The sequence below is a fragment of the Podarcis vaucheri genome (genome assembly GCF_965113315.1).
Source record: "Podarcis vaucheri genome assembly, chromosome: 11".
Classification (NCBI taxonomy): Eukaryota; Metazoa; Chordata; class Lepidosauria; order Squamata; family Lacertidae; genus Podarcis; species Podarcis vaucheri.
In genome coordinates this window covers 65,567,864-65,591,278 of record NC_138749.1, presented here as the reverse complement: position 1 = coordinate 65,591,278, position 23,415 = coordinate 65,567,864, and the positions used below count along the sequence as shown (strand labels likewise).

Sequence of the window (23,415 nt, the reverse complement as noted above, 5' to 3'; positions counted from 1 at the left end):
CTGATGTCTTTATTTCCTCCACCCAGAGATCTTTGTGATAATAAAGGAGGCGTAATCTGTTTAACAGACTGTAATTTTTCCTATTGAGAGTATCAGCAAAATAAATGTGGGTTATGTCAAGAATATATTCTATATTATATTTTGTAGTAGAGGAGAAAGTAAAGTAATCTGTCAAATTTGCCTGTGCCTTTGCTGGAATAATCTGTTTTCAGTTCAGCGTTTGTACTATAAAGCGGCTTCATCAGCTTTCTTTCCCTTATTGCAGTGTGATCATTAGATACTTCTTCAGATTTCATAATATTGAATCCAGTGAAAAATAATGTAACAGACTGAAATATCAAATTCTGCAAGCAGTATTTAGAAGTTTCTATACCACCCTGTCAAGTTTATGATTGCTCATAAGTGATAGAATACAACTGAATATGTAGGAATATGTTTCAAATGGCAAATCTTTTGGTGGACAATGAATTTAGCACAGTATTTTAAAACCTTAGGCATAGATGGCAAAGGTAACATGCAGGACAGTGTGTTTTGATAGTGTTTACATAGAATGCCAAGTGGCTTAAAATTCTTGTATTTTTTGTTTTGTTTTAGGTCAACCTGTTTGTTTTGCTTTCTGTCATTTGTGTTCTCTTGAACCTGGCGGGATTCATCCTGGGATGCCAAGGTGCCCAATTTGTATCCAGTCTCCCTAGATGTGATCTGGTGAGGAGACAATTTACCTGATTGTGTCTGATTGTGTTTCCTGCTTGGCAGGGGGTTGGACTCGATGGCCCTTGTGGTCTCTTCCAACTCTATGATTCTATGATTCTATGAAGCATGACTGTGGATGACTGTGCTTGTCATATAAAGCTTTACCGTGCCAAGAAACTTAGAGGTGCAAGCATTGTATATACAAGCTATAAAGCAAACTATACCTCCCTCCAATACTAACTAAGGCTGCAGTCCTGAGTTTGTTTTCTCAGAAGTAAGAAGTCAGTTTAGTTAACAGGGCTTACTGCCAGGTAAGTGGAGTTCGGATTGCAGTCTAATTATATTCTATAGTGGTGCCTCGCAAGACGAAAATAATTCGTTCCGCGAGTCTTTTCGTCTTGCGATGTTTTTCGTCTTGTGAGGCACAGTCCGTCGCAACTGCGCCTCTTCAAGCGGCTTTAAGAAAAAAGTGCAAGACGTTTTCGTCTTGCGAAGCAAGCCCATAGGGAAATTCGCCTAGCGAAGCAACGCAAAACTGAAAAACCCTTTCGTCTAGCGAGTTTTTCGTCTTGCGAGGCATTCATCTTGCGGGGCACCACTGTATTATGTTTTGCTCTCTTAACAAAAAAGTGGTTTAGAAAAGGAATAACAGTAACCATATTATCAAATAATAAACGGATTAATTCGTGGATCTATAGATTATCTGTGTTCAGATACCAAGTCTGTACTCCTATTTCCATAAGCCTTTGGCTTACTTGCTTAGTCCTTATCTCCCTGAGCATAAAAATACACATTATGCAAAACATGGAGAATACTAAAAAGAACATACCCACGTGGTGTTCAGCCCCTAAATTATTTGGATCACAGTAGGTGTCCATTACATTGGTAATGAGGATGTTGATACAAAGCTTTCTCAAAGAGAAGAAGGGATGATCTGAAGGAACCATGTTTGGTGTCCTATAAATAATCCTCATTTATAGTCTAATGGAAGAATGCCTCAGCATGATGTATATTTGGCTAAAGCTGGCAAAGAACACTGGCAAGCTATGATTTGAGCAGTTGCTTTGAACAAGGATTGGCTTTCAGTTCTGGTCAAACCAGTTCCATCAAACCATAATTTCCTGCTTTGAATATAATGGCAGTTCAGGAAGCCCTAAGTCCTTCATGGGAGGAGAAGAAGGGGGAGCTCTTCTGTTGTGCATTTGGACTTCGGAGTTATAGGAGGCTGGTGCTTCTTAACCCCACGCCCAGCTCAGGGGCTGATGGCAAACCCTCCAACATTCTCTGATGAAAATAGGGAAAGTGGGACATTCTGGGACCACATCAGAAACTGGGATGGCTTCTGTGAATCTGGGAATGTCCCTGGAAAATAGGGACACTTGGAGGGTCTGTGATGGACCCCAGCACCTTTGGCCGGTGAGAGCAGTGGGGATACCCTGGATGTGGTTCACATCCTAAGCGGACTCCTTAACATTAGTCTACCCCATCTGACTCTGTGCCTACAGGAAACCTGCGTTCATCTGTAAACAATAAAGTTGTGGCCAAATTTGAACCCAGTGTATGTTTTCTGTTTTATTTGCTGTTCATACACCCTTCTGTACGGGACGCAGGTGGCACTGTCAGTCCCAGCTCCTGCCAACCTAGCAGTTCGAAAGCACGTCAAAGTGCAAGTAGATAAATAGGTACCACTCCAGCGGGAAGGTAAACGGTGTTTCCGTGCGCTGCTCTGGTTCGCCAGAAGCGGCTTAGTCATGCTGGCCACATGACCCGGAAGCTGTACGCCGGCTCCCTCGGCCAGTAAAGCGAGATGAGTGCTGCAACCCCAGAGTCGGTCACGACTGGACCTAATGGTCAGGGGTCCCTTTACACCCTACAGGCCTTACACCCTTCTATGGCCTCAGTGCAACTGGGCCCACAATTTTTCCTCAAGCAATACATTTATTAGAGTCGGAAATTGCTTTATGGATTTTTATTCTTCTGTACTTCGCTTTTGCATTCAGTGCAGTATTTTTCAATTTACTGATTCAAATTTCTCTTTACTTTTCACAATATTGAAGGCTGATGTGGGTGAAAGTAAGTTTTGTTTCTGTTGTGAAGAATTTCTGCCAGAAAAATGCACAGAGAAAGATAATGCGCTGAAGCTGTATCCCGTCCAACCATGTGGTGCAGTTCACCTTCTACTCAAGGTAAGTCAGCATGTGACATGGGCTGCATTGGCAAAGAATAAACTGCAAGAAAAATGCACTTTGGCATCATGTTGTAATTTCATAAAGAACCCATTGCTCAGAATGAAAGAGGAGGTTAACCTATAAATTCTTGGCCTATAGAATGAGATAGCCCTTGAAAGTCGTAAGACACCTTACTTCTAGGGTGTAGACGCAATCTACAAAGCAGTGGTTGCCGTTATGATATAAGCAGCTTGTCCGTAGTAGTTATGGATCTTGGAATAGTTATGGATCTTTTTTAACACAGAGCGATCCCATTATCCTAGTATGGGCACCCCCCCCCCATTTATGCATGTTCAATTCCTGTGCAACTGTGCATATGTGTGGTCCCAGAATCCTGGAAGTTGGGACAGAGACGCAAAGAGCTCCTCAGCAAAGACCCGCTATGCGGCTCGCAAGGAGACACTCCCTGGAGCCTGGAGTGGCTATCCTCTTGGAGCTCTGGGAGGGTCTCTGGGCAAGCCAGAGGCTTGCTGAGGCTGCTCAACTTGACACAAGGAAATGTTTTCCTGTGCGTCAGGTGTGTGGCCTCAGCGAGCTTCTAGCTTCCTTAAATTTCCTGAAAAGAAATGCAGGTGACTTCCAATTTTACAGAATTTCAGTGAGGTGTGCAACAGTTTGGAACGTAACCCCCGTATAAATGGAGAGACACCTGTGTTTCAGGGAGTGGAATGTAGCACAACCTGATGCAATTAAAATGTTTCCATTTTGTTTCAGTGTGCTTTATAAAAAAAGTCCACATTTTAAAATGATGCTTATTGTCATCTGTTCTGTTGGCTCACCTTTGCATACCTTTATTATTTTTTGTAGTCTTTTTCCCCTTTTTGTCGCACTACAGAAAGTTCTTTTTGCTCTCTGTGCTCTGAATGCCTTGACCACGACTGTATGCCTCGTAGCTGCTGCCCTACGTTATTTGCAGATATTTGCCACAAGAAGATCCTGCATAGTAAGTGAGTGCAGGGCACAGTTTTCTTTTCTAAAAGTGCAGAAGGAAGTCAGTCTTCCATGAATTCTGCTTGTGGTTTCAGTGCAGAAGTCTTTACAAAACACACATTTATCTTGTCAGGAAGAGCCCCATGTTTATGTGGAAGAAGCTGAAGAACAAGGCCACACTTCTGATCCAGAAGATTTTGTGCCACCAGTACCACCTCCCTCATATTTTGCTACATTTTACTCTTGTACGCCTAGGATCAATCGCAGGTAAAATGCTGAAACTCAACTTTCCCTGGATATTCTGGTTCACCAATAACTGATTTAAGCAACAGCCTTATTGGCACTTTCATTGAAATCATGATTTACATGTAACTTCTCGCACAAGTGTTACCTGCAGTAATTTTTGACTTACTTTAGATTATAATTTTGTGGTTTTCATGTAAAAACTTCTTGACACTTGTTTCTGGATAAAAGATATATAGTGATTTGTTGAAATTTGATATTATAAAGCTGCTGCCTTGAGCCACCATAAAAACTGATTGCTAGACTCCCAACTGCTTCAGCATAGAAACTCTCTGAAATAGCTTAGAGAAGGGTGAATTGATTTTAAATTTTAAAAATTCCATTTATACTGTAGATATTTCTAAATAAAGTGCATATGAATTGATTTTTCTAAGCATTAAAGCCTATTGATCAGGCTGGTGCTGCCCTTTGGCAGAGTGAGACGGCTGCCTCAGGCAGGAGAAGCTAGGGGGAGGTTGGTCGCGCTGCCTGCCTTGCACCTCTTCATCTGGCTTGCTGTCCTCAGGTGTGGTGAAGGATGCTATTTCATTGCCCTTGTTGAAATAAGAGTCAGCAGCCAGGTTGGCTTCTGTATGTGGAATAAAAATGCTGGTCTAAACTATTGGCCTCCAACCTATTTCAAAATAAAAAAGGAGTATAAAGCTTTATTGGCTGTGGAAAAAAAGGCAGTTTGAACACAACTCTTGGTCTCTGCTATTGAATGCTTCGCTAAATAATGAAGTTAAACTTTTTTGCCAACTGGTTTCTGGTATGCTCAGAAGTAACTCCCCAGCCCCTAACTGCGCTATTCCAGCCCATGTATGGGAGAACCATTATAAAACAATATTTACTGACAATATGAATTTCCCTCCCACCATATGTGACGATTATTTTGCAGAGTTGACAAAGCTCTCACTTTGGAGGCCAGTTACAGCAAAAGAAGTCTGTGCGTTAAAGGACAATCTAATGTGCCCTCAAATTATAGGCCAGTTAGTCTCCTTTCTATAATGGGAAAGCTTTATGCTTGTTTCCTCTCTGACAACTTTTTAAAATTATAATATATAATGTCTGAGGCCCAGGCTCCCTTTCGTGATAACTTTTCAACATCAGATCACTGCCACGTGATGTTCCACTTAGCAGAGAAATACACTAGACCTCTGCAGTGAAAACTATCTGTTGCCTTTATGGATTTGAAATCTGCTTTCGACTCTGTTTCCAGATTGAAACTATGGACCAAATTACATCTGTTACTGCAGGATAAATGACTCTTCTTCCTATTAAAGCTCTGTACAGTGAAATCAAATTGCAGGTTAGATGTGGATTGCAGGGCCAACTTTTGAACTGGATTGAGATGGCTAGGGGAGTGAGACAGGGCTGTATTTTGGCTCCCACATTGTTTAGGTAAAGGTAAAGGTACCCCTGCCCGTACGGGCCAGTCGTGTCCGACTCTAGGGTTGTGTGCCCATCTCACTTAAGAGGCTGGGGGCCAGCGCTGTCCGGAGACACTTCCAGGTCACGTGGCTAGCGTGACGAAGCTGCTCTGGGGAGCCAGCACCAGCGCAGCACATGGAAACGCCGTTTACCTTCCCGCTAGAAAGCGGTACCTATTTATCTACTTTCACTTAAGGGTGCTTTCGAACTGCTAGGTGGGCAGGAGCTAGGACCGAAAGACGGGAGCTCACCCCGCCGTGGGGATTCGAACCGCCGACCATACGATCGCAAACTGGACAGAACTGTCTAATGAAAGCAGTAAGATAAGTGATGCTGTTTCGGACTTGAGCCGAGCTTGATGTATGGGTACCCCCAACAAAATTTAAAATTTGGCTGTATAATTTGGAACTAATGTGATATGATAATGTGATGTGATTGGCCTGTTAATAAAAATTATTAAAAAAAAAATTCTATGTAACCTGTGGACCGTTTGCATCTAGAATCCACTCTGGCCATGATCTTCAGTTACCATCATATTTCATGAATCTGTCTGTACCTAACTATCGCCAATTATTCACCAAAGCCAGACTAAATGTATTTCCATCAGAAGTACTAAATGACAGACTGTCTGGTATACCCTGTCAGAATAGGCTCTGCTTATGCTGTCAGGGTGTTGACTCTATGAAGCATATTCTACTACAATGGTACTACCTTGGTTCCCAAACTTAATCCGTTCCGGAAGTCCGTTCCAAAACCAAAGCGTTCCCAAACCAAGGCATGCTTTCCCATAGAAAGTAATGCAAAATGGATCAATCCTTTTAAAACATTTAAAAACAACCCCTAAAACAGCAATTTAACATGAATTTTACTATCTAACAAGACCAATTATCCATAAAATGAAAGCAATAATCAATGTACTGTACTATAAAATAAAAAGATAGTATTGTAGATGATAAAAATTACATTTTTCCCCTTACTTGCACTGATGATAGTCATTGTTTGGATGGGGGGCTTTTATCCATTTCTGGTTTTTTTTTAATATGATATTTATTAAAGTTTCAAAGAAAAGATTACATAAAAAGAAAAAAAGAGAAAAGAAAGAAATAAAAATACAAAATACAGAAAAAAGATAATAAACATTTTTTAAAAAACAACACATCAATCTTTCCGTACCTTACATTTCATTTCCTTACTTCCCTGACCTCCTCACACCTCCCTTTTTTGTATTCCAGTTCTATTAATTCAGCAATTCCTTTCCCTCTTTGTTTTTATCTTAATCCTTTAACTTAATAAATTATAACTTTGAATTTTCATCTGTTAATAATCCATTTTTACATACACCTTAATAACATTGCTGCTAAAACCACTTAACTTCATTCAGACATCATTCTAACATTAATTAATTTTGTAATATTTCTGTAAATAGTCTTTAAATTTCTTCCAATCTTCTTCCACCGACTCTTCTCCCTGGTCTCGGATTCTGCCAGTCATTTCCGCCAATTCCATATAGTCCATCACCTTCATCTGCCATTCTTCCAGAGTGGGTAAATCTTGTGTCTTCCAATACTTTGCAATAAGTAGTCTTGCTGCTGTTGTGGCATACATAAAAAAAGTTCTGTCTTTCTCTGGCACCAATTGGCCGACCATGCCCAGGAGAAAGGTTTTTTCAGGAGGGTATATTTATATACCTTTTTCATTTCATTATAGATCATCTCCCAGAAAGCCTTAATCCTTGGGCATGTCCACCAAAGGTGAAAGAATGTACCTTCAGCTTCTTTACATTTCCAACATTTATTATCGGGCAAATGATAGATTTTTGCAAGCTTGACTGGTGTCATGTACCACCTGTATATCATTTTCATAATATTCTCTTTTAAGGTATTACATGCCGTAAATTTCATACCTGTGGTCCATAATTGTTCCCAGTCAGCCATCATTATGTTATGTCCAACATCTTGTGCCCATTTAATCATAACAGATTTCACCATTTCATCCTGAGTATTCCATTTCAACAGCAAGTTATACATCTTTGACAAAATCTTAGTTTTGGGTTCTAACAGTTCTGTTTCTAATTTTGATTTTTCCACCTGGAAGCCAATTTTCTTGTCCAAATTGTATGCCTCCATTATCTGATAATAATGAAGCCAGTCTCACACTTTATTTTTTAGTTTCTCAAAACTCTGCAGTTTCAGTCTATCTCCCTCTTGTTCCAGAATTTCCCAATATTTCGGCCATTTGGCCTCCATATTGAGCTTTTTCTGGGCTTCCGCTTCGATCGGTGACAGCCACCTTGGGGTTTTGTTTTCCAATAAATCCTTATATCTTATCCAGACATTAAACAATGCTTTCCTGACAATATGATTTTTAAATGCTTTGTGTGCTTTGACCTTATCATACCACAAATATGCATGCCTTCCAAATACATTATTAAAACCTTCTAAATCCAAAATGTCTGTGTTTTCAAGAAGCAGCCATTCTTTCAGCCAGCAAAAAGCTACTGATTCACAGTAAAGTTTCAAGTCTGGCAGGGCAAATCCACCTCTTTCCTTTGCATCAGTTAGTATTTTAAATTTTATTCTAGGCTCCTTGCCCTGCCAGACAAATCTAGCGGTATCTCTCTGCCACTTCTTGAAGCAATCCATTTTGTCCAAAATTTGCAATGTTTGAAACAGAAACAACATTCTAGGCAATGCATTCATTTTTATCGCAGCAATACAGCCTAGCAGTGAAAGCTTCAAATTTGACCAAATTTCTAAATCTTTTTTCACTTCAGCCCAGCATTTTTCATAATTGTCTTTGAATAAATGCCCATTTTTTGCTGTCATGTTAATCCCCAGGTATTTCACTTTCTTAACCACTGTTAAACCTGTCTCATTCTGAAACCTCTCTCTCTCAATCGCTGTTAAATTTTTCTCGTAAGTCCTTTTATCCATTTCTGCAGTCACATAATCAGTCAATCAGTCAGTCAGTCAGTAGCTGAACTGGGTTCCACACAGTCACAAAAACAAATTAACTGAAAAAGCCTCAAAAACAAAAATGCAAAATAAATAGCAAAAACAAAAGAATCAAACTTAATCCGTTCCGAAAGTTCGTTTGACTTCTGAAATGTTCGAAAACCAAGGCACAGCTTCTGATTGGTGCAGGTGCCCTGGAAACAATAGCCAACAGCCGCATCAGACGTTCAGCTTCCAAAAAACGTTCAAAAACCGGAACACTTACTTCCAGGTTTTCAGCATTTGAGAACTGAGGTGTTTTGAGTGCCAAGGCGTTTGAGAACCAAGGCACCACTGTACATTGTGAGCAGTTCAAACAAGCCAGGGATCAATTAATTAAACCTCTGTTGGTAAACGTAACTGGAAAATCTGAAACCTTCCACCTATCCTTGGAGATATGTCAAATGATACTATTCTGGCTGGGGCTAAGTTCCTCTCAGAAGTATTAAGAAACAGAAACCTACATGTTCCCGCCTTGGAACCCTTTCCCTGTATTTCTGATTTATTTTGCTTTTGAAAATGTTTTTGAGGTTCTTTGGACTGAAATAAAGTGTGTGTGTGAATGTGGAATGAGAGGTGGTGCCATTTTGTGCAGCAAAATGTCTTAGACTTCCCTGACGTCGATTAGTATCCATATAGAACTTAAAGAAGTAACTTTCTCCTAGTGTAAACTATATACACTTTCTTATATATGTAATAGGGACGCAGGTGGCGCTGTGGGTTAAACCACAGAGCCTAGGACTTGCCAATCAGAAGGTCGGCGGTTCGAATCCCGGCAACGGGGTGAGCTCCCGTTGCTCGGTCCCTGCTCCTGCCCATCTAGCAGTTTGAAAGCACGTCAAAGTACAAGTAGGTAAATAGGTACCGCTCTGGCGGGAAGGTAAACAACGTTTCTGTGCGCTGCTCTGGTTCACCAGAAGTGGCTTAGTCATGCTGGCCACATGACCTGGAAGCTGTACACCGACTCCCTCGGCCAATAAAGGAGATGAGCGCCACAACCCCAGAGTCAGTCACGACTGGACCTAATGGTCAGGGGTCCCTTTACCTTTATATATGAAATAATAAAACTGGTTTTTGCAATTTTAGAAGATGTTTCACTTTTAGAATTTTAGCAAATGGTATATGATGATATATTCTTCATTATTTGTGTTAATTAGATAAAAACAATTTGTGTACTTTGTACACATAATTTACTTCAAAATATAGGCTTCTGTTCTGTTGTTCTGTTCTCTATATTCATTCAAGGGACTGTATTTGCAGAAGATACCATGCTAGTTACTAGTTTAACTATATTTTCCCATGGGGAGCAAATATTCATGTTGTTTAGTTATTTTATAATTCGGAACTGAGTAAATAGGAAGGCATAAAAAGTGTAAAACAGGAATATAGTAATCGGTTGGTGGATTGCTCTAGTGAGATACTAGATGACATCTCTTGGGACCCGTGACTAGATACTAATACATATGATGATTTGCCAGACCCTGGTCCCCAATATCAATCCCATAATAATAAATTTAGTAAATGAGTAATTGTATCCTATTTATAATGTCTGCTTTGAAACCTTGTTAGTTAACACCCTTCTCCTTAAATTGTGTTTTTTTGCAAAGACTTTAATTATCTTGGCATTCTGTTACTGATGTTTGGAGGATCTTAGCCAGGGTGGGGAATTGGATCAGACCAAGAGGCCAGATGGTTACCGCCTCCCCCCCCTTGTGGGTCACGTTTGGGTGCTGCTGCCCACTTTCACCATATTGGCTCAGAGGCTTCTAGAATTGGTATCTGAATGCCTAAAGATAGAATTCCTCACAGATGTATCTAGGATATGTATTTTGCCCCATGGAACATTCTCCTCTTTTGCAAGCTGTCGTATCATAATGCATGCTTATTACAGTGGTACCTCGCAAGACGAATGCCTCGCAAGACGAAAAACGCCCAAAACGAAAGAGTTTTCCATTTTTTGAGTCGTTCCGCAAGACGAATTTCCCTATGGGCTTGCTTCGCAAGATGAAACGTCTTGCGAGTTCTTGCGAGTTTGTTTCCTTTTTCTTTAAGCCGCTAAGCTGTTAATAGCCGCTAAGCCGTTAATAGCCGCTAAGCCACTAATAGCCGTGCTTTGCAAGATGAAAAAACCGCAAGACGAAGAGACTCGCGGAACGGATTAATTTCGTCTTGCGAGGCACCACTGTACCTAGTTCTGTATACAAGTATAACATGGTGCCATCCCCATTTGAATTATATGAGATGTTTTCCCTTTCATCCTGAACTGAAGGGATCTCATCTTTCTGTAAGGAGGCAGTTTGAAAGCTGCTCTGCAACCTTTCAGATGTTAAAAGACCAGCATTCTGATTCCAGGACGGTTCCCCTGGAGCCTGTCCCTTCTGTACAGGCCTGACTTGTCCCAAAACATTCCCAAGTGCCTAACCAATCCAAACTCCTCCTCCCAGCACCCCTATCTCTTTCCACACACTGAGACCTCTTAGCTTTACCTCTTCTACTGTTCCTGCACATCACAGGAAGATACATTGCATATATATCTTCTTAAACTGATTGTGGAGCCAAATCAATTATCTTCTAAAGCACTGAAGGAAGGAAGCTACACACAAACACTGTACTTTATACATGCTGAGCATTTCACTGCTACCTGCAATCTTGCTGTCATCCCAGTGATGAAAATACTAATTAAGTAATTGCTAATTGAGATACCACTATTAACTGTTAAGGCTTCCATAGGAGAAGAAGGAAGAAGGATAACAAGTGAATATTTCATTAAGAGCAAGGATAAGTTCACAATTTTGTGTTGAAGTAGTATGGATTATAAGCTTTCTTTGAGAAGTGTATGTTTTACGTTTTGGTGGAACACTATTACCGTATTTTTCGCTCTATAGGACACACTTTCCCCCCTCCAAAAATGAAGGGGGGATGTGTGTGCGTCCTATGGGGCGAATGCAGGCTTTTGCTTGAACTCCCACTGCGCTCCCCGGGCTTCAGGCAGCTATCTGCAAGCCTTCTGAGTGCAGCGGGAGTTCCCGCTGGGCTCCGAAGGCTTGCGGATAGCAGCCTGTTCTGGGGGTTGGGGTCGGGGGAAGCTCGGGCTTCCCCAGCCCCGCGGCTAAAAATGAAGCCAAGACAGCGAGTGGGATCCATCCCGCTTGCTGTCTTGGCTTCTGTCAAAGCCGCATGCGGCCTCCCCCAGCTGGAGAGGTTGTGTGTGGCTAAAGAGGAAGCCAAGACAGCCAGCGGGATGGATCCCGCTCGCTGTCTTGGCTTCTTTGCTCTTTGGGCCTGGGGGGGGGGGAATAAATCTCCCCAAAAAACCTAGGTGCGCCCTATGGTCCGGTGCGCCCTATGGAGCGAAAAATATGGTACATTGTCTGCTCTACACATATATATGTGACGTTGGTCATAGCCAGAGTAGACCCAATGATATAAAGTGTACTCTTGAGTAGGACTCATGTTTGAGATCAGCCTCTAATATGTGCTTGGGAAGAAAAAGATACTGTGGGTTCTGTTTATTATTACTGCCAAATATTTACTCATCCTAAGTACAAATTCAGGAAATATTGTTATGGCAAGTGCTAACCCCATCAGCTGTTTCTGAAGAAATACTCTGAAACTGTGCAACCAGTGTGTACATGCAGTGTGTCATTTGAAAGTCCTTGATGTAAATAATACTTCAGCATTTAATTTAACACAAAATTGGAGGAAGGAGGGTGGTGAGAACATGGCTGCTGGGTATCAGATGTTGGCGGAAGCCAGAGTGGCTAAATGAGAAAGGGAGCCAATAGTTGGGAGGCAGGAATCTGGTCCTGGAGGAGACAATGGCTGGGTGGGGTGCAGGGAAGCATGAACAGAAAACGATACTGGGACCAACTAGGCTCAAGTAGGCGAGGGGATGGGTGAGGTGTCAAGGGGAGGTTCGGCAGGGTGAAGGGAAGAGGGTCGGGGAACGGGGGGCTGGCAAGCAGAGCTCTTGAGAACCGTATAACTGGCAGAACAGTTGCTGCTTTCCTCTAGCAGAGAGAAGAAGAAAAGCAGCAGCTGTTCTTTTCTTGCCTGTCCTGAATTGCTAACGGCACACAGAAAGCAGAAAACCTATAAAGGGCTGAGTAACAGAAATGGGCTGTAAGCTATGAAGAAGCAAGTGGGTTTCCGTCTCTTCTCTTCCTTACTGTTGCTTTTCCCTTAGTTCTTGTGCTTATATCAATACCCAGATGCAAAAAAGCAGACACAACCATTCCTATCACAGAGAGAAATTAATTGGCATGGGTCATCCTGTTAAGGCTTGGCAGGGGGTTGGACTCGATGGCCCTTGTGGTCTCTTCCAACTCTATGATTCTATGATTCTAAGGCCCAGAAGAGAGCCCCTCAAAAGAGAACTTCAAGGTCTAAGGAAGAAGCAAGACCTAACAGCTAAGGGAGAAGGAAAATGCATTCACAAACTACCGTATTTTTCGCTCTATAACACGCACCTGACCATAACACGCACATCGTTTTTAGAGGAGGAAAACAAGGGAAAAAATATTCTGAATGAAACAGTGGACGTATCATTTTTGTGCTTCATGCTGTGGCCACAGACATGTGATCTGGTGGTGAATTTGGGGTGACCCAATGCAAAAATCCTGAGAATCCCTGTGGATCCATGCTTTGTAACCACGTTTTTGCACCATTGCAGCCCCAGGCAACAGTGGGTGCGTGATTTTTTGGGGGGGGCAGGCTGTAGCCATGGACATGCTATGTGCTCTGATGGTGAATTTGGGGTGACCCAATGCAAAAATCCTGAGAATCCCTGTGGATCCATGCTTTGTAACCACGTTTTTGCACCATTGCAGCCCCAGGCAACAGTGGGTGCGTGATTTTTTTGGGGGGGGGGCAGGCTGTAGCCATGGACATGCTATGTGCTCTGATGGTGAATTTGGGGTGACCCAATGCAAAAATCCTGAGAATCCCTGTGGATCCATGCTTTGTAACCACGTTTTTGCACCATTGCAGCCCCAGGCAACAGTGGGTGCGTGATTGGGGGGGGGGCAGGCTGTAGCCATGGACATGCTATGTGCTCTGATGGTGAATTTTGGCTGACCCAATGCAAAGATCCTGAGGATCCATGTGGACCCATGCTTTGTAACCACGTTTTTGCACCATTGCAGCCCCAGGCAACAGTGGGTGCGTGATTTTTTTTGGGGGGGACAGGCTGTAGTCATGGACATGCTATGTGCTCTGATGGGGAATTTTGGCTGACCCAATGCAAAGATCCTGAGGATCCATGTGGATCCATGCTTTGTAACCATGTTTTTGCACCATTGCAGCCCCAGGCAACAGTGGGTGCGTGATTTTTTTTGGGGGGGGGCAGGCTGTAGCCATGGACATGCTATGTGCTCTGATGGTGAATTTTGGCTGACCCAATGCAAAGATCCTGAGGATCCATGTGGACCCATACTTTTTAACCACGTTTTTGCACCATTGCAGCCCCAGGCAACAGTGGGTGCGTGATTTTTTTTGGGGGGGACAGGCTGTAGCCATGGACATGCTATGTGCTCTGATGGGGAATTTTGGCTGACCCAATGCAAAGATCCTGAGGATCCATGTGGACCCATACTTTTTAACCACGTTTTTGCACCATTGCAGCCCCAGGCAACAGTGGGTGCGTGATTTTTTTTTTGGGGGGGGACAGGCTGTAGCCATGGACATGCTATGTTCTCTGATGGTGAATTTTGGCTGACCCAATGCAAAGATCCTGAGGATCCATGTGGATCCATGCTTTGTAACCACGTTTTTGCACCATTGCAGCCCCAGGCAACAGTGGGTGCGTGATTTTTTTTGGGGGGGACAGGCTGTAGCCATGGACATGCTATGTGCTCTGATGGTGAATTTTGGCTGACCCAATGCAAAGATCCTGAGGATCCATGTGGATCCATGCTTTGTAACCACGTTTTTGCACCATTGCAGCCCCAGGCAACAATGGGTGTGTGATTTTGGGGGGGCAGGCTGTAGCCATGGACCTGCTGTGTGCTCTGATGGTGAATTTGGGGTGACCCAATGCAAGGATCCTGAGGATCCATGTGGATCCATGCTTTGTAACCACATTTTAAGTGGGGAGGGAAGGAAAAACACAGAAGGCTAAGAATGCAGGAGAGGGCTATAACGTGAGGAAAGGAAGGCAAAAGTTTCCCCCCACCCACCCACACAAGCCAGCCACTGTTTAAGGATTTCATCCTTTTAAATGGAAGAAAGCATATTTGAATGCTGTGTGTCTCCAAAAACAAAAAGCAGGAAGTCAAATCAGAATTTTAAGCCGAACCTGTAATCTCTCTTCCCTTCACATACATTGTTCCCTCCGGAGCAGGGACAGGATAGAGCGACGCTCTGCTTTTCCCCTCTGCTTGCCTGGAGGGGAGGGGATGGGATTTGCCTGCTCTTTGTTCCGTTTGAGCAAACACAGCAACGAAACAGAGAGGGCGGGCAGTAAGACCCTGAGGCAGAATGCAGGAAAGCAGCAACTTCCTGTCTCACGGAGCTCCCTTCTCCCTGAAGCGCGGTTTGATTTTTGCCTTATTTTTCGGCTCCAGAGACCACACATTCGCTGCATAACACGCACAGACATTTCCCCTTCCTTTTTAGGAGAAAAAATCTGCGTGTTATAGAGCGAAAAATACGGTACTTGAATTAACCAGAAAAACCTGCAATTTCACAAGTACTTTTTGTGTACATTTGGGAGCACAGATAAGTTTGGTCTCCATTTTAATGGCAGATTCTAACCCAAAGATCATTAACAGTCTTAGGAAGTTTTTTGCTATAGCTATCAAAACTAGGCCACAATTATTGATGGGAAGATGTTTTGAGTCAAAATTGTCTGCATTTTTAACCATTATTGTTTATGGATTTTGTATTATTATTTCAAAAGGCATAATTTGTGTGTGCACGCATACTTTCCCTCCCCTTTGATAAGTCTATACCATATGTGATTATTGTTGTTCATAGACCAAAGAAGCTGAAAACAAACCCAAAATGGATCAGTCTGGGTTCCTCTTGTGTTAGCATTTCTGTCCTCTGACAGGCACAGAGGTTGCTGCTGCTGACTAGCAAGATGATGAACGGATTGAATTCAGCCCTCTCTTGCTTTCTGACTGCATGCCAAAGACTGCATCCGTTGTGACTGTAGCCTCATAGTAAACCATCAGAAAGCTAGGCTCTTCGGTGGAAAGAGCCATGACCTCTAGAATAATAATAATAATATTCTTTATTTGTACCCTGCCCTCCCCAGCCAAGGCTGGGCTCAGGGCGGCTAACAAGCAATAATAAAAACAAGTTGAATGAATACAACTTAAAAACAAGATTAAAATACAACATTGAAACATTAAAATGCAGCTTCATCACAGGAGGAGAAAGAAGAAAGAGGGGGAGGGAATCAAATTGGCTCTAAGCCAAAGGCCAGGCGGAACAACTCTGTCTTACAGGCCCTGCGGGAAAAAATCAGATCCTGCAGGGCCCTGGTCTCATGAGACAGAGCGTTCCACCAGGCCGGAGCCAGAGTTGAAAAGGCCCTGGCTCTGGTTAGGCTAATCTAACTTCCTTAGGGCCCGGGACCTCTAGGGTGTTGCTATTTATGGACCTTGAGGCTCTCTGTGGGGCATACCAGGAGAGGCGGTCCCGTAGGTACGAGGGTCCTAGGCCGTGAAGGGCTTTAAAGGTCAAAAGCAGCACCTTAAATCTGACCCTGTACTCCACTGGGAGCCAGTGCAGCTGGAAAAGCACTGTTCCCATGGCAGAGACCCCGTGATGAGCCTCACTGCAGCATTCTGCACCCGCTGGAGTTTCTGGGACAGCTTCAAGGGCAGCCCCGCGTAGAGCGAATTACAGTAGTCAAGCCTGGAGATGACCGTTGCATGGATCACTGTGGCCAGGTCGGGGCGGGAGAGGTAAGGGACCAACTGCTTGATGCAGCGAAGGTGGAAAAATGTCGCCTTGGCTGTTGTAACCTGCGCCTCCATGGAAAGGGAGGCGTCAAGGATTACACCCAAACTCTTAACGGAAGGCAATGGCACTAATTGGGCCCCCGCAAGAGAAGGGAGTTGGTCCCTCATCCCCATGCCATCCTGACCCAGCCATAGGACCTCTGTCTTCGAAGGATTTAGTTTCAATTGGCTCCCATGAAACCATCCAGCCATAGCTTCCAAGCATCTGGTCAGTGTGTCCGGGGCCGAGTTGGTTTGGCCATCCATCAGCAGATTGTGCTGGTCCCGGGGGCTAACTGTGAGCCGAGGTCCGAGTCCAGTCTGAGGTCAGTGGTGCGGTATGAAGGTTGTCCGTCAAAGCTGTAGCTGGGTCCAAGGCGGGGAGTCGGGTGGGATCAGGAACTCTGGCAGAAGAGCAGGTCAGGGTGCAGGCAGGAACAGGCTAGCAACAACGTGGGCCTGGGGCTGACTGGCTTTTATCTGCCCCGAGGCATAGGGCGGCTGCGGTCCACAGGTGACTCGCCTTTCCTGGCCTGGAGGCGAGCACTCCTCCTGCGGGAACTTAGTTCCCTCCGCCTCTCTGCCCTGAGCCTCTGCAGCTCTGGAGAGGCTGGAGGGTTACCAGACCCAGAGGCAACCTCACCTTCCCCTGACGGGGCTGAGAGTGGAGCACCTGCAGGCAATGGGTCCTCCATCACTTCAGGGGCCAGAGCAGACTCAGCTGACGCCTGCACCTGAGGATCCAGCACAGGTGAAGAGCCTTCAGGCTCATGCCCCAGCCCCTGCTCAGCTGGTTCTGGAGATGGGGGATCCTGGGCAGGCTGGGATTCCTCAGGTTCAGCCTCCGAGTCCGAATCCCAGGCCATCACACAGATAGAGCTGGGTGTCATCAGCATATTGGTGACAGCCCAGCCCAAAGCTCCGGATAATCTGGGCAAGGGGGCGCATAAAGATGTTAAAAAGCATCGGGGAGAGGATTGCGCCCTGCGGCACTCCACACACCAAGGAGTGGCGCGACATCTCTCTCCCTAGCACCACCCTCTGTCCCCGACTAGAGATAAAAGAGCACAGCCATTTACGGGCTTTGCCCTGTATCCCCACGTCGGCAAGGCGGTGGTCCAGAAGATCATGATCGACCATGTCAAAGGCTGCTGACAAATCTAAAAGAATCAGCAGTCTTCACACGTCTCGATCCAGTTGTCAACGGAGATCATCTGTTAGGGCAACCAGAGCCGTCTCGGTCCCCAAACCAGGATGGAACCTGGACTGAAATGGATCTAAAGCCGATGTTTCCTCCAGAAACCTACCAAGCTATTCAGCAACTGCTCTCTCAATTACCTTACCCAGATATGGAAGATTTGAAACTGGGCGGTAATTGGATAGGTCTAAAGGATCTAGTGAAGTTTTAAGAGTGGACACACCACTGCTTCCTTCAGTTCCCCTGGGAATGTCCCCGTGCCAATGCTTGACTATGTAACATAGCTAGACTCTTAGAGCAGTCCAGTTTTCTCTGCATCTTTCCTCCTTGCACACGACAGTTTTATGAAGAGCCTAGAGACAATCTGTTCGCAGCCCTTTATAGTATGAGGCGGCGGCAGCTGATAGTGTCTTGCAAATAGAAATGGCTTGGACTAATGGAAAATAAATTGATTGTGCAGGATAAAATACTAATCAAATCCTGGCCATCCCTGCCACCTCCTGTAGTCTGCCTGATCTATAGAGTCATTATTATGCAGATTCCCTTCGTCAAAATAAAAAATAGAAAGCAAGAAGTGTGAAACAAAACTAAGTGAAGCAGAGCTCATGGAAAGAGTGGAAAGAGAAGTCTTTTCCCTAGTCCCAGATTGGTGCACCTCTCTTCACTCACAGTAAAATAGTAGGATGTTGAGACACATTGGACTCAAGCAGGCTTTTTACCCCCTGCTGGTTCCCCTAAAAAAAATAATCTCAAAAAACTGGAATGGTAATTATTGCTCTTTACTTAAATCCTGTAGGTATCAGTTTCAAATTTTCATATAAAGTCAAGTAAAGCATAGCATAATAGGCCATTTAAGTATGGGGAGTTTAAATATATAGGCACATTATGCACCAAATAAAAATATGTCTGTTAATTAGGAAATTTGAATGGCTTGGGATTCAGAGTATAACAGTTTGCTGTCTAAGGGATGAGGGAGAAATTCAATTTACATTTCATGATCATGGCGCTGAATTTTCACACAGCCTGATCTAGAATTAGCTGTGAAGGTTTTCTAGAGCTGCAGCCTAAGCATGAAAAAGGAACTGAAGAATGTAAGGAAACATTAATAGCACCTAGCAATGTGAGAGAGGATCCTTCTGGGGCACCAGAGAGGCCTTTCCTGCCAACCTCTTACCTAGGAGTCAGCTGTGCAGCTTGGCTTAAAATATAACAGCATCTCCAGCTGCTTATGCCACTTTCAGATAACCGTCTGGGTTATGTTAGAGGCCCTGTGAAGATTCTTGAGAGAGTATCCTACAAATTGCTCTTCCACAAAAGAATGATATCTGCTGTGGTCACTGAATTCTGTGGGACCACTTTCCATAGAAGAGTCGAGGGAACTTTATAGCTGATACAACCTTTTTCTCCTAGGATGCTGGGTTCTGATGTCATCCCACTACCACATATTTATGGAGCCAGAATTAAAGGAGTTGAGGTTTTTTGTCCGCTTGATTCCCCACCTCCTTATGAAGCTGTGGTTGGCCAGAATAATGCACAGGTACTGTCCATTGGATTCCACCAACTTGATGTGCTTTCACAGCAGGTTATTCAATTTTCATTTTTCTGCTTAGGAATAAGTAGCTAAATACGTTCAGGTTTTAACTGGAATTTGCTAAATTGGGAATGAAAGATATTTAGCTAGTTTGGATTTTATATCTCTTGAGTATATACTTTTGCTTCTTTTGTAGTGTTGTTTTTTGTAGTATCCTAGTATTAGATTATATGTATCTTGACTATATACTTTTGGTTTTTGTAGTATCCTAGTATTGGATCCAAACATAGTCATGCACTGAGTAGACCCATTTAAATAAGTGGAACTCAACCTCATTGATTTTCAGTGAATCTACTCCATGTATAGTGAGAATCAGAGTCCAATCCCTAAACCTGAGTGTAATACTAGAAGCTGAAAAGGCATAAATAGTATCTTCAATTTCACTGGTAATCTGAATTTTAAAATATATACCATATTTTTTGCCCTATAGGACGCACTTTTTCCCCTCCAAAAATGAAGGGGAAATGTGTGCGCGCCCTATGGGGCGAATGCAGGCTTTCGCTGAAGCCTGGAGAGCGAGGGGGGTCAGTGCGCATCGACCCCTCTCACTCTCCAGGCTTCAGGAAGCTATCCGCAAGCTGCAGGAGTTCCCGTAGGGCTCCCCACGCTGCGGATAGCAGCCTGCTGCCCGGCGGGCAGGGCACCCTGAAGCAGAGCGCCCCTCGTGCCGGGCAGACATCGGCCAGCCCCACAAGCTCGGGGGACAGCGGGGAGGCGGAGCGCTGCCATACCGCTGTTCCCCCACCTGGTTTTGGGGGGGGGGAAATAAAGGGGAAAATTTTCTTTCTTTCCCCCCCAAAAAACTAGGTGCGTCCTATGGGATGGAGCGTCCTATAGGATTAAAAATACGGTATAACATGTTTTGCTGTTCAAAGCAGGGTTTAAAAATAATAATGAAGTTTTCCCTGAGGGATAAGCTACTTTCCATTTGCATAACTCATTTTGATAATAATTAGTTTGAAAAACCAAGCATAATATGGTTTGTCTTGCTTTTTGCCCAGCTTCTTATACCCCACCCCCACCTATGGCCCAAGGATTATATGCTTGCTTGCTAGCTCCTTAATATTTATTGGTCTTTGAATGGGAGGATAGGTGTTGGTTTTACCAAGATACTGAAGAGCTCTTGAATTGTCCTTTCTATGAATTCCCTATTAATATTTATGTGGATAATGTTAATTTTTTATTTAGGGAAACACATTTCAAATTTCAGATGCTTCAGAAGCAGTGATTGGCTCACCAGGACAGAATGAGGCACAAGTATCTCCAGGTAAAGAATTGGGCTTGATTTTAAGTACTTGAAAAAAAGGCCTTTGGAAGTGTTGTGGTGGAGTTGATGCTGAATGAATAAGCAGCAAGCGGATGCACCTCTGTAACAAATGTTTCCTCCTATTGTTTTCAACAGTGCAGCATCTGACATGGGATTTCATTAGAACAATTGACCACAGTTAAGAGTATTAAAGGTGATTCACCTGCAAAACGTGTTCCTAGAACCCCACATCAGGAATAAGGGGTGACTAACCATTTTTATCTAAATTATGGGAGAAAGCACCCTCTGCTTTTAAGCTTCAAACAGATTCATAGAAGATTCACCAGATTGTTCAACAGTACTTTATAATTTTAAAAAATTACAGTGTAGCTTCAGATAAGAGCAAACAAAAAAACAGTATGCAGTTCTACCAAGGTTGGTCTGTGAAAAAAGTTTTAAATAGGTTTTGAATAAATGCATTTGGTTTATTTAAACTTTTTTGCAGAAATATTATATTCTATCAGGGAAATGTTGAATTCAGGAACCCTGATAGAATAAAGTTTATGGCTTTGTATCACTAGATGGATGAGGACAAACAGATTCGAGCTGACTTATGGTAGATTATTGTTAATATAATGCTTTTAGAAATGTTGGTGGCAAAGAACGGTATTGGTTGTCTAACTGCAGAGCAGCTGGATGATGCTAACTTTGTGCATCTCTGGCAGAAATCCTGAAACATGGCTTTTTCATGGGAGGAGCCATCACAGTTCCTGTGCTAGCCAACCAGCTCTTGACCCCTGAACAAGACTTTGTCTGCCACTCACCCCATCTTTGCAGTTCTCCTGTTGATTTGTCCTTTGCAGGCAGCAGCTAAAGAGGTTAGCAGATGGTTTTAGCAATTCAAGCTGATCTTGAATTGAATTGAGTCTGTGGTTCAGCAAGCTTTTGTCTACACCCAGACGGGCAGGGTAGAAATAAAATTATCATCATCTAACTTATTTTCATTTCACTAGGAACTGGGCCAAGATGATCACACATGTACCCAAAACATTTGTTTCCAAAGCTAATTATATCATTTATTTATTTGAATATTTTATTAGTTGAATATAAGAACAACATATAATCAAATACAAGCAATCAAATACAGTTTTCCCCTAACCCCTCCCCCCAAAAAACAGCCCCAACTACGTCCAGGTAATTACATTAGTAATATAATCAAATAAAAAAATATTTCTACAGTTGCTGGTTTAAAAAATATTCCACATGCTTCCATGTGTCTTAGGTGGTTTAAATGCATGTTCTTTCTTTGATGCATATGTAATAAAGGAGGACCATGTTATGTAAAAGTTATGTAGTTTCTCACGTTGTTTTGTTTCACATACCCTTTCTGTTAACTTTTCCATCAAAATTAATTCCCAGACATAAGCATACCAGACTTCATATAGGTTCACGTTTAATGTCCTCCAGTGTCTAGCAAGAGCAAGACGTGCTGCAGTTATAAGATGCACAATTAAGTCTTTGTCTCTAAGATTTTGTGCTTCATCTGCAAATATAGAAAGCAATGCTATTTTGGGATCTAAATTGATCAATTGAGATGTAATTTGTTCCATTTCCTGAAATATTTTTCACCAGAAGTTTTTAATCAATGGGCATTTCCACCACATGTGTATAAATGTTCCTTCATTCCCACATTGCGGAGAAATATTTTTGTCTATTTTGCTCAGCAATGTGGAATGCAAGTACCATCTGTGGGTTAGTTTTATGGTGTTTTCTCTTATTTGGGCAGAAATAGCTCGAAAGGGGGCTTTTTGCCACATTCCTTCCCACAATCCATCATCAATCCCTTCTCCCAAGTCTTTCCCATCTAGTCTTCAACATGGAGGGCTTTGAGGTTGAAAAATTTGCAAACACTTTATAGATTAAAGCAATTAGACCATTACCTCTAGGGTCTGTGGTATATAAAATATTTTCAAATGTAGTTAGTGACTTTGTCCCTTGTTTGCAGATTTCTGTGCTACTTATAAAATGGATGACTTGATGGATTGTGGGAAAAGTTTTAAACCATTTCTTGTAGTATTAATCCAGACAAAGGGGTGTTTTCTTTGTAAAAGTCTTTAAGCCAAAACAGGCCCACATTTTCCCATTTTTCAAAGAGGAATGTTCTATCTCTATTATAGAAAGTAGGGTGAAATGCCAATGGTATTACAGGAGAAAGTTGAGAGGCCATCCTTGGGAACCATTTCTTCCACACTTTTAGATTAGATAATAAAGAGGGGTTTTCTATCTCAATAATTTTTTTTTACTAATTTGCCAAAATGGGACCCCTCTTACTGAATTCTGTTCATTTGGGTTTTTTATATTTAGCCAAGCTATTTGTTGAGATCCTTGAATTACCAGAAAAATGCTATGTAGATGGGCAGCTGCATACATGATATTAGGTACTGCCACCTCCTTTGGCTGGTTTATATAATGCTTTATATGGTAACCTTGGCCTTTTATTCTGGTGTATAAATTTTAGAAGCATGTTTTGCCAATTTTGTAATTTTTTGTCTTCTATGGTTATTGGTAAGAATCTGAAGAGGCACCATCATTTTTATAGTGGCGATTTGGCCCAACCATGACAGCAAACCCTTGCTCCAAGTTTTCAATTTTTGTCTAATCTCTCGGATCATTGGACAAAAATTAAGCTTTTCCAAATTTTGAAGGACTCAACCGACTCCAAGTCTTTATTTGGTTTTGGTAGCACTATGATGTGTGTGCTTTTCCAAGTTCCATGTGTCAGGCCATGATCCGTTATATCTGCAAATATTTCAGCAAGAATGGGGCCTTATACCATTTTTGTATTACAGTTGAACCTTGGTTCTTGAGCTTCTC

General features: G+C 42.9%; 1 protein-coding gene across 2 annotated transcripts in view; it reads left to right on the top strand.

Moving 5' to 3' along the window:
* Positions 1-23,415, top strand: part of ENTREP1 (endosomal transmembrane epsin interactor 1) — a gene marked incomplete at its 5' end in the record, with an annotated part of 34,310 nt that overhangs the window by 5,720 nt on the left and 5,175 nt on the right. The window contains 6 exons of one of the 2 annotated variants that reach the window (XM_082241586.1): positions 595-705; positions 2,751-2,879; positions 3,757-3,864; positions 3,985-4,118; positions 19,115-19,241; positions 20,484-20,562. In XM_082241586.1, the coding sequence (XP_082097712.1) occupies positions 595-705; positions 2,751-2,879; positions 3,757-3,864; positions 3,985-4,118; positions 19,115-19,241; positions 20,484-20,562 (688 nt within the window). Of the gene's footprint in view, positions 1-594; positions 706-2,750; positions 2,880-3,756; positions 3,865-3,984; positions 4,119-19,114; positions 19,287-20,483; positions 20,563-23,415 lie in introns of both variants that reach the window. The other variant, XM_082241585.1, reaches the window with a different exon arrangement.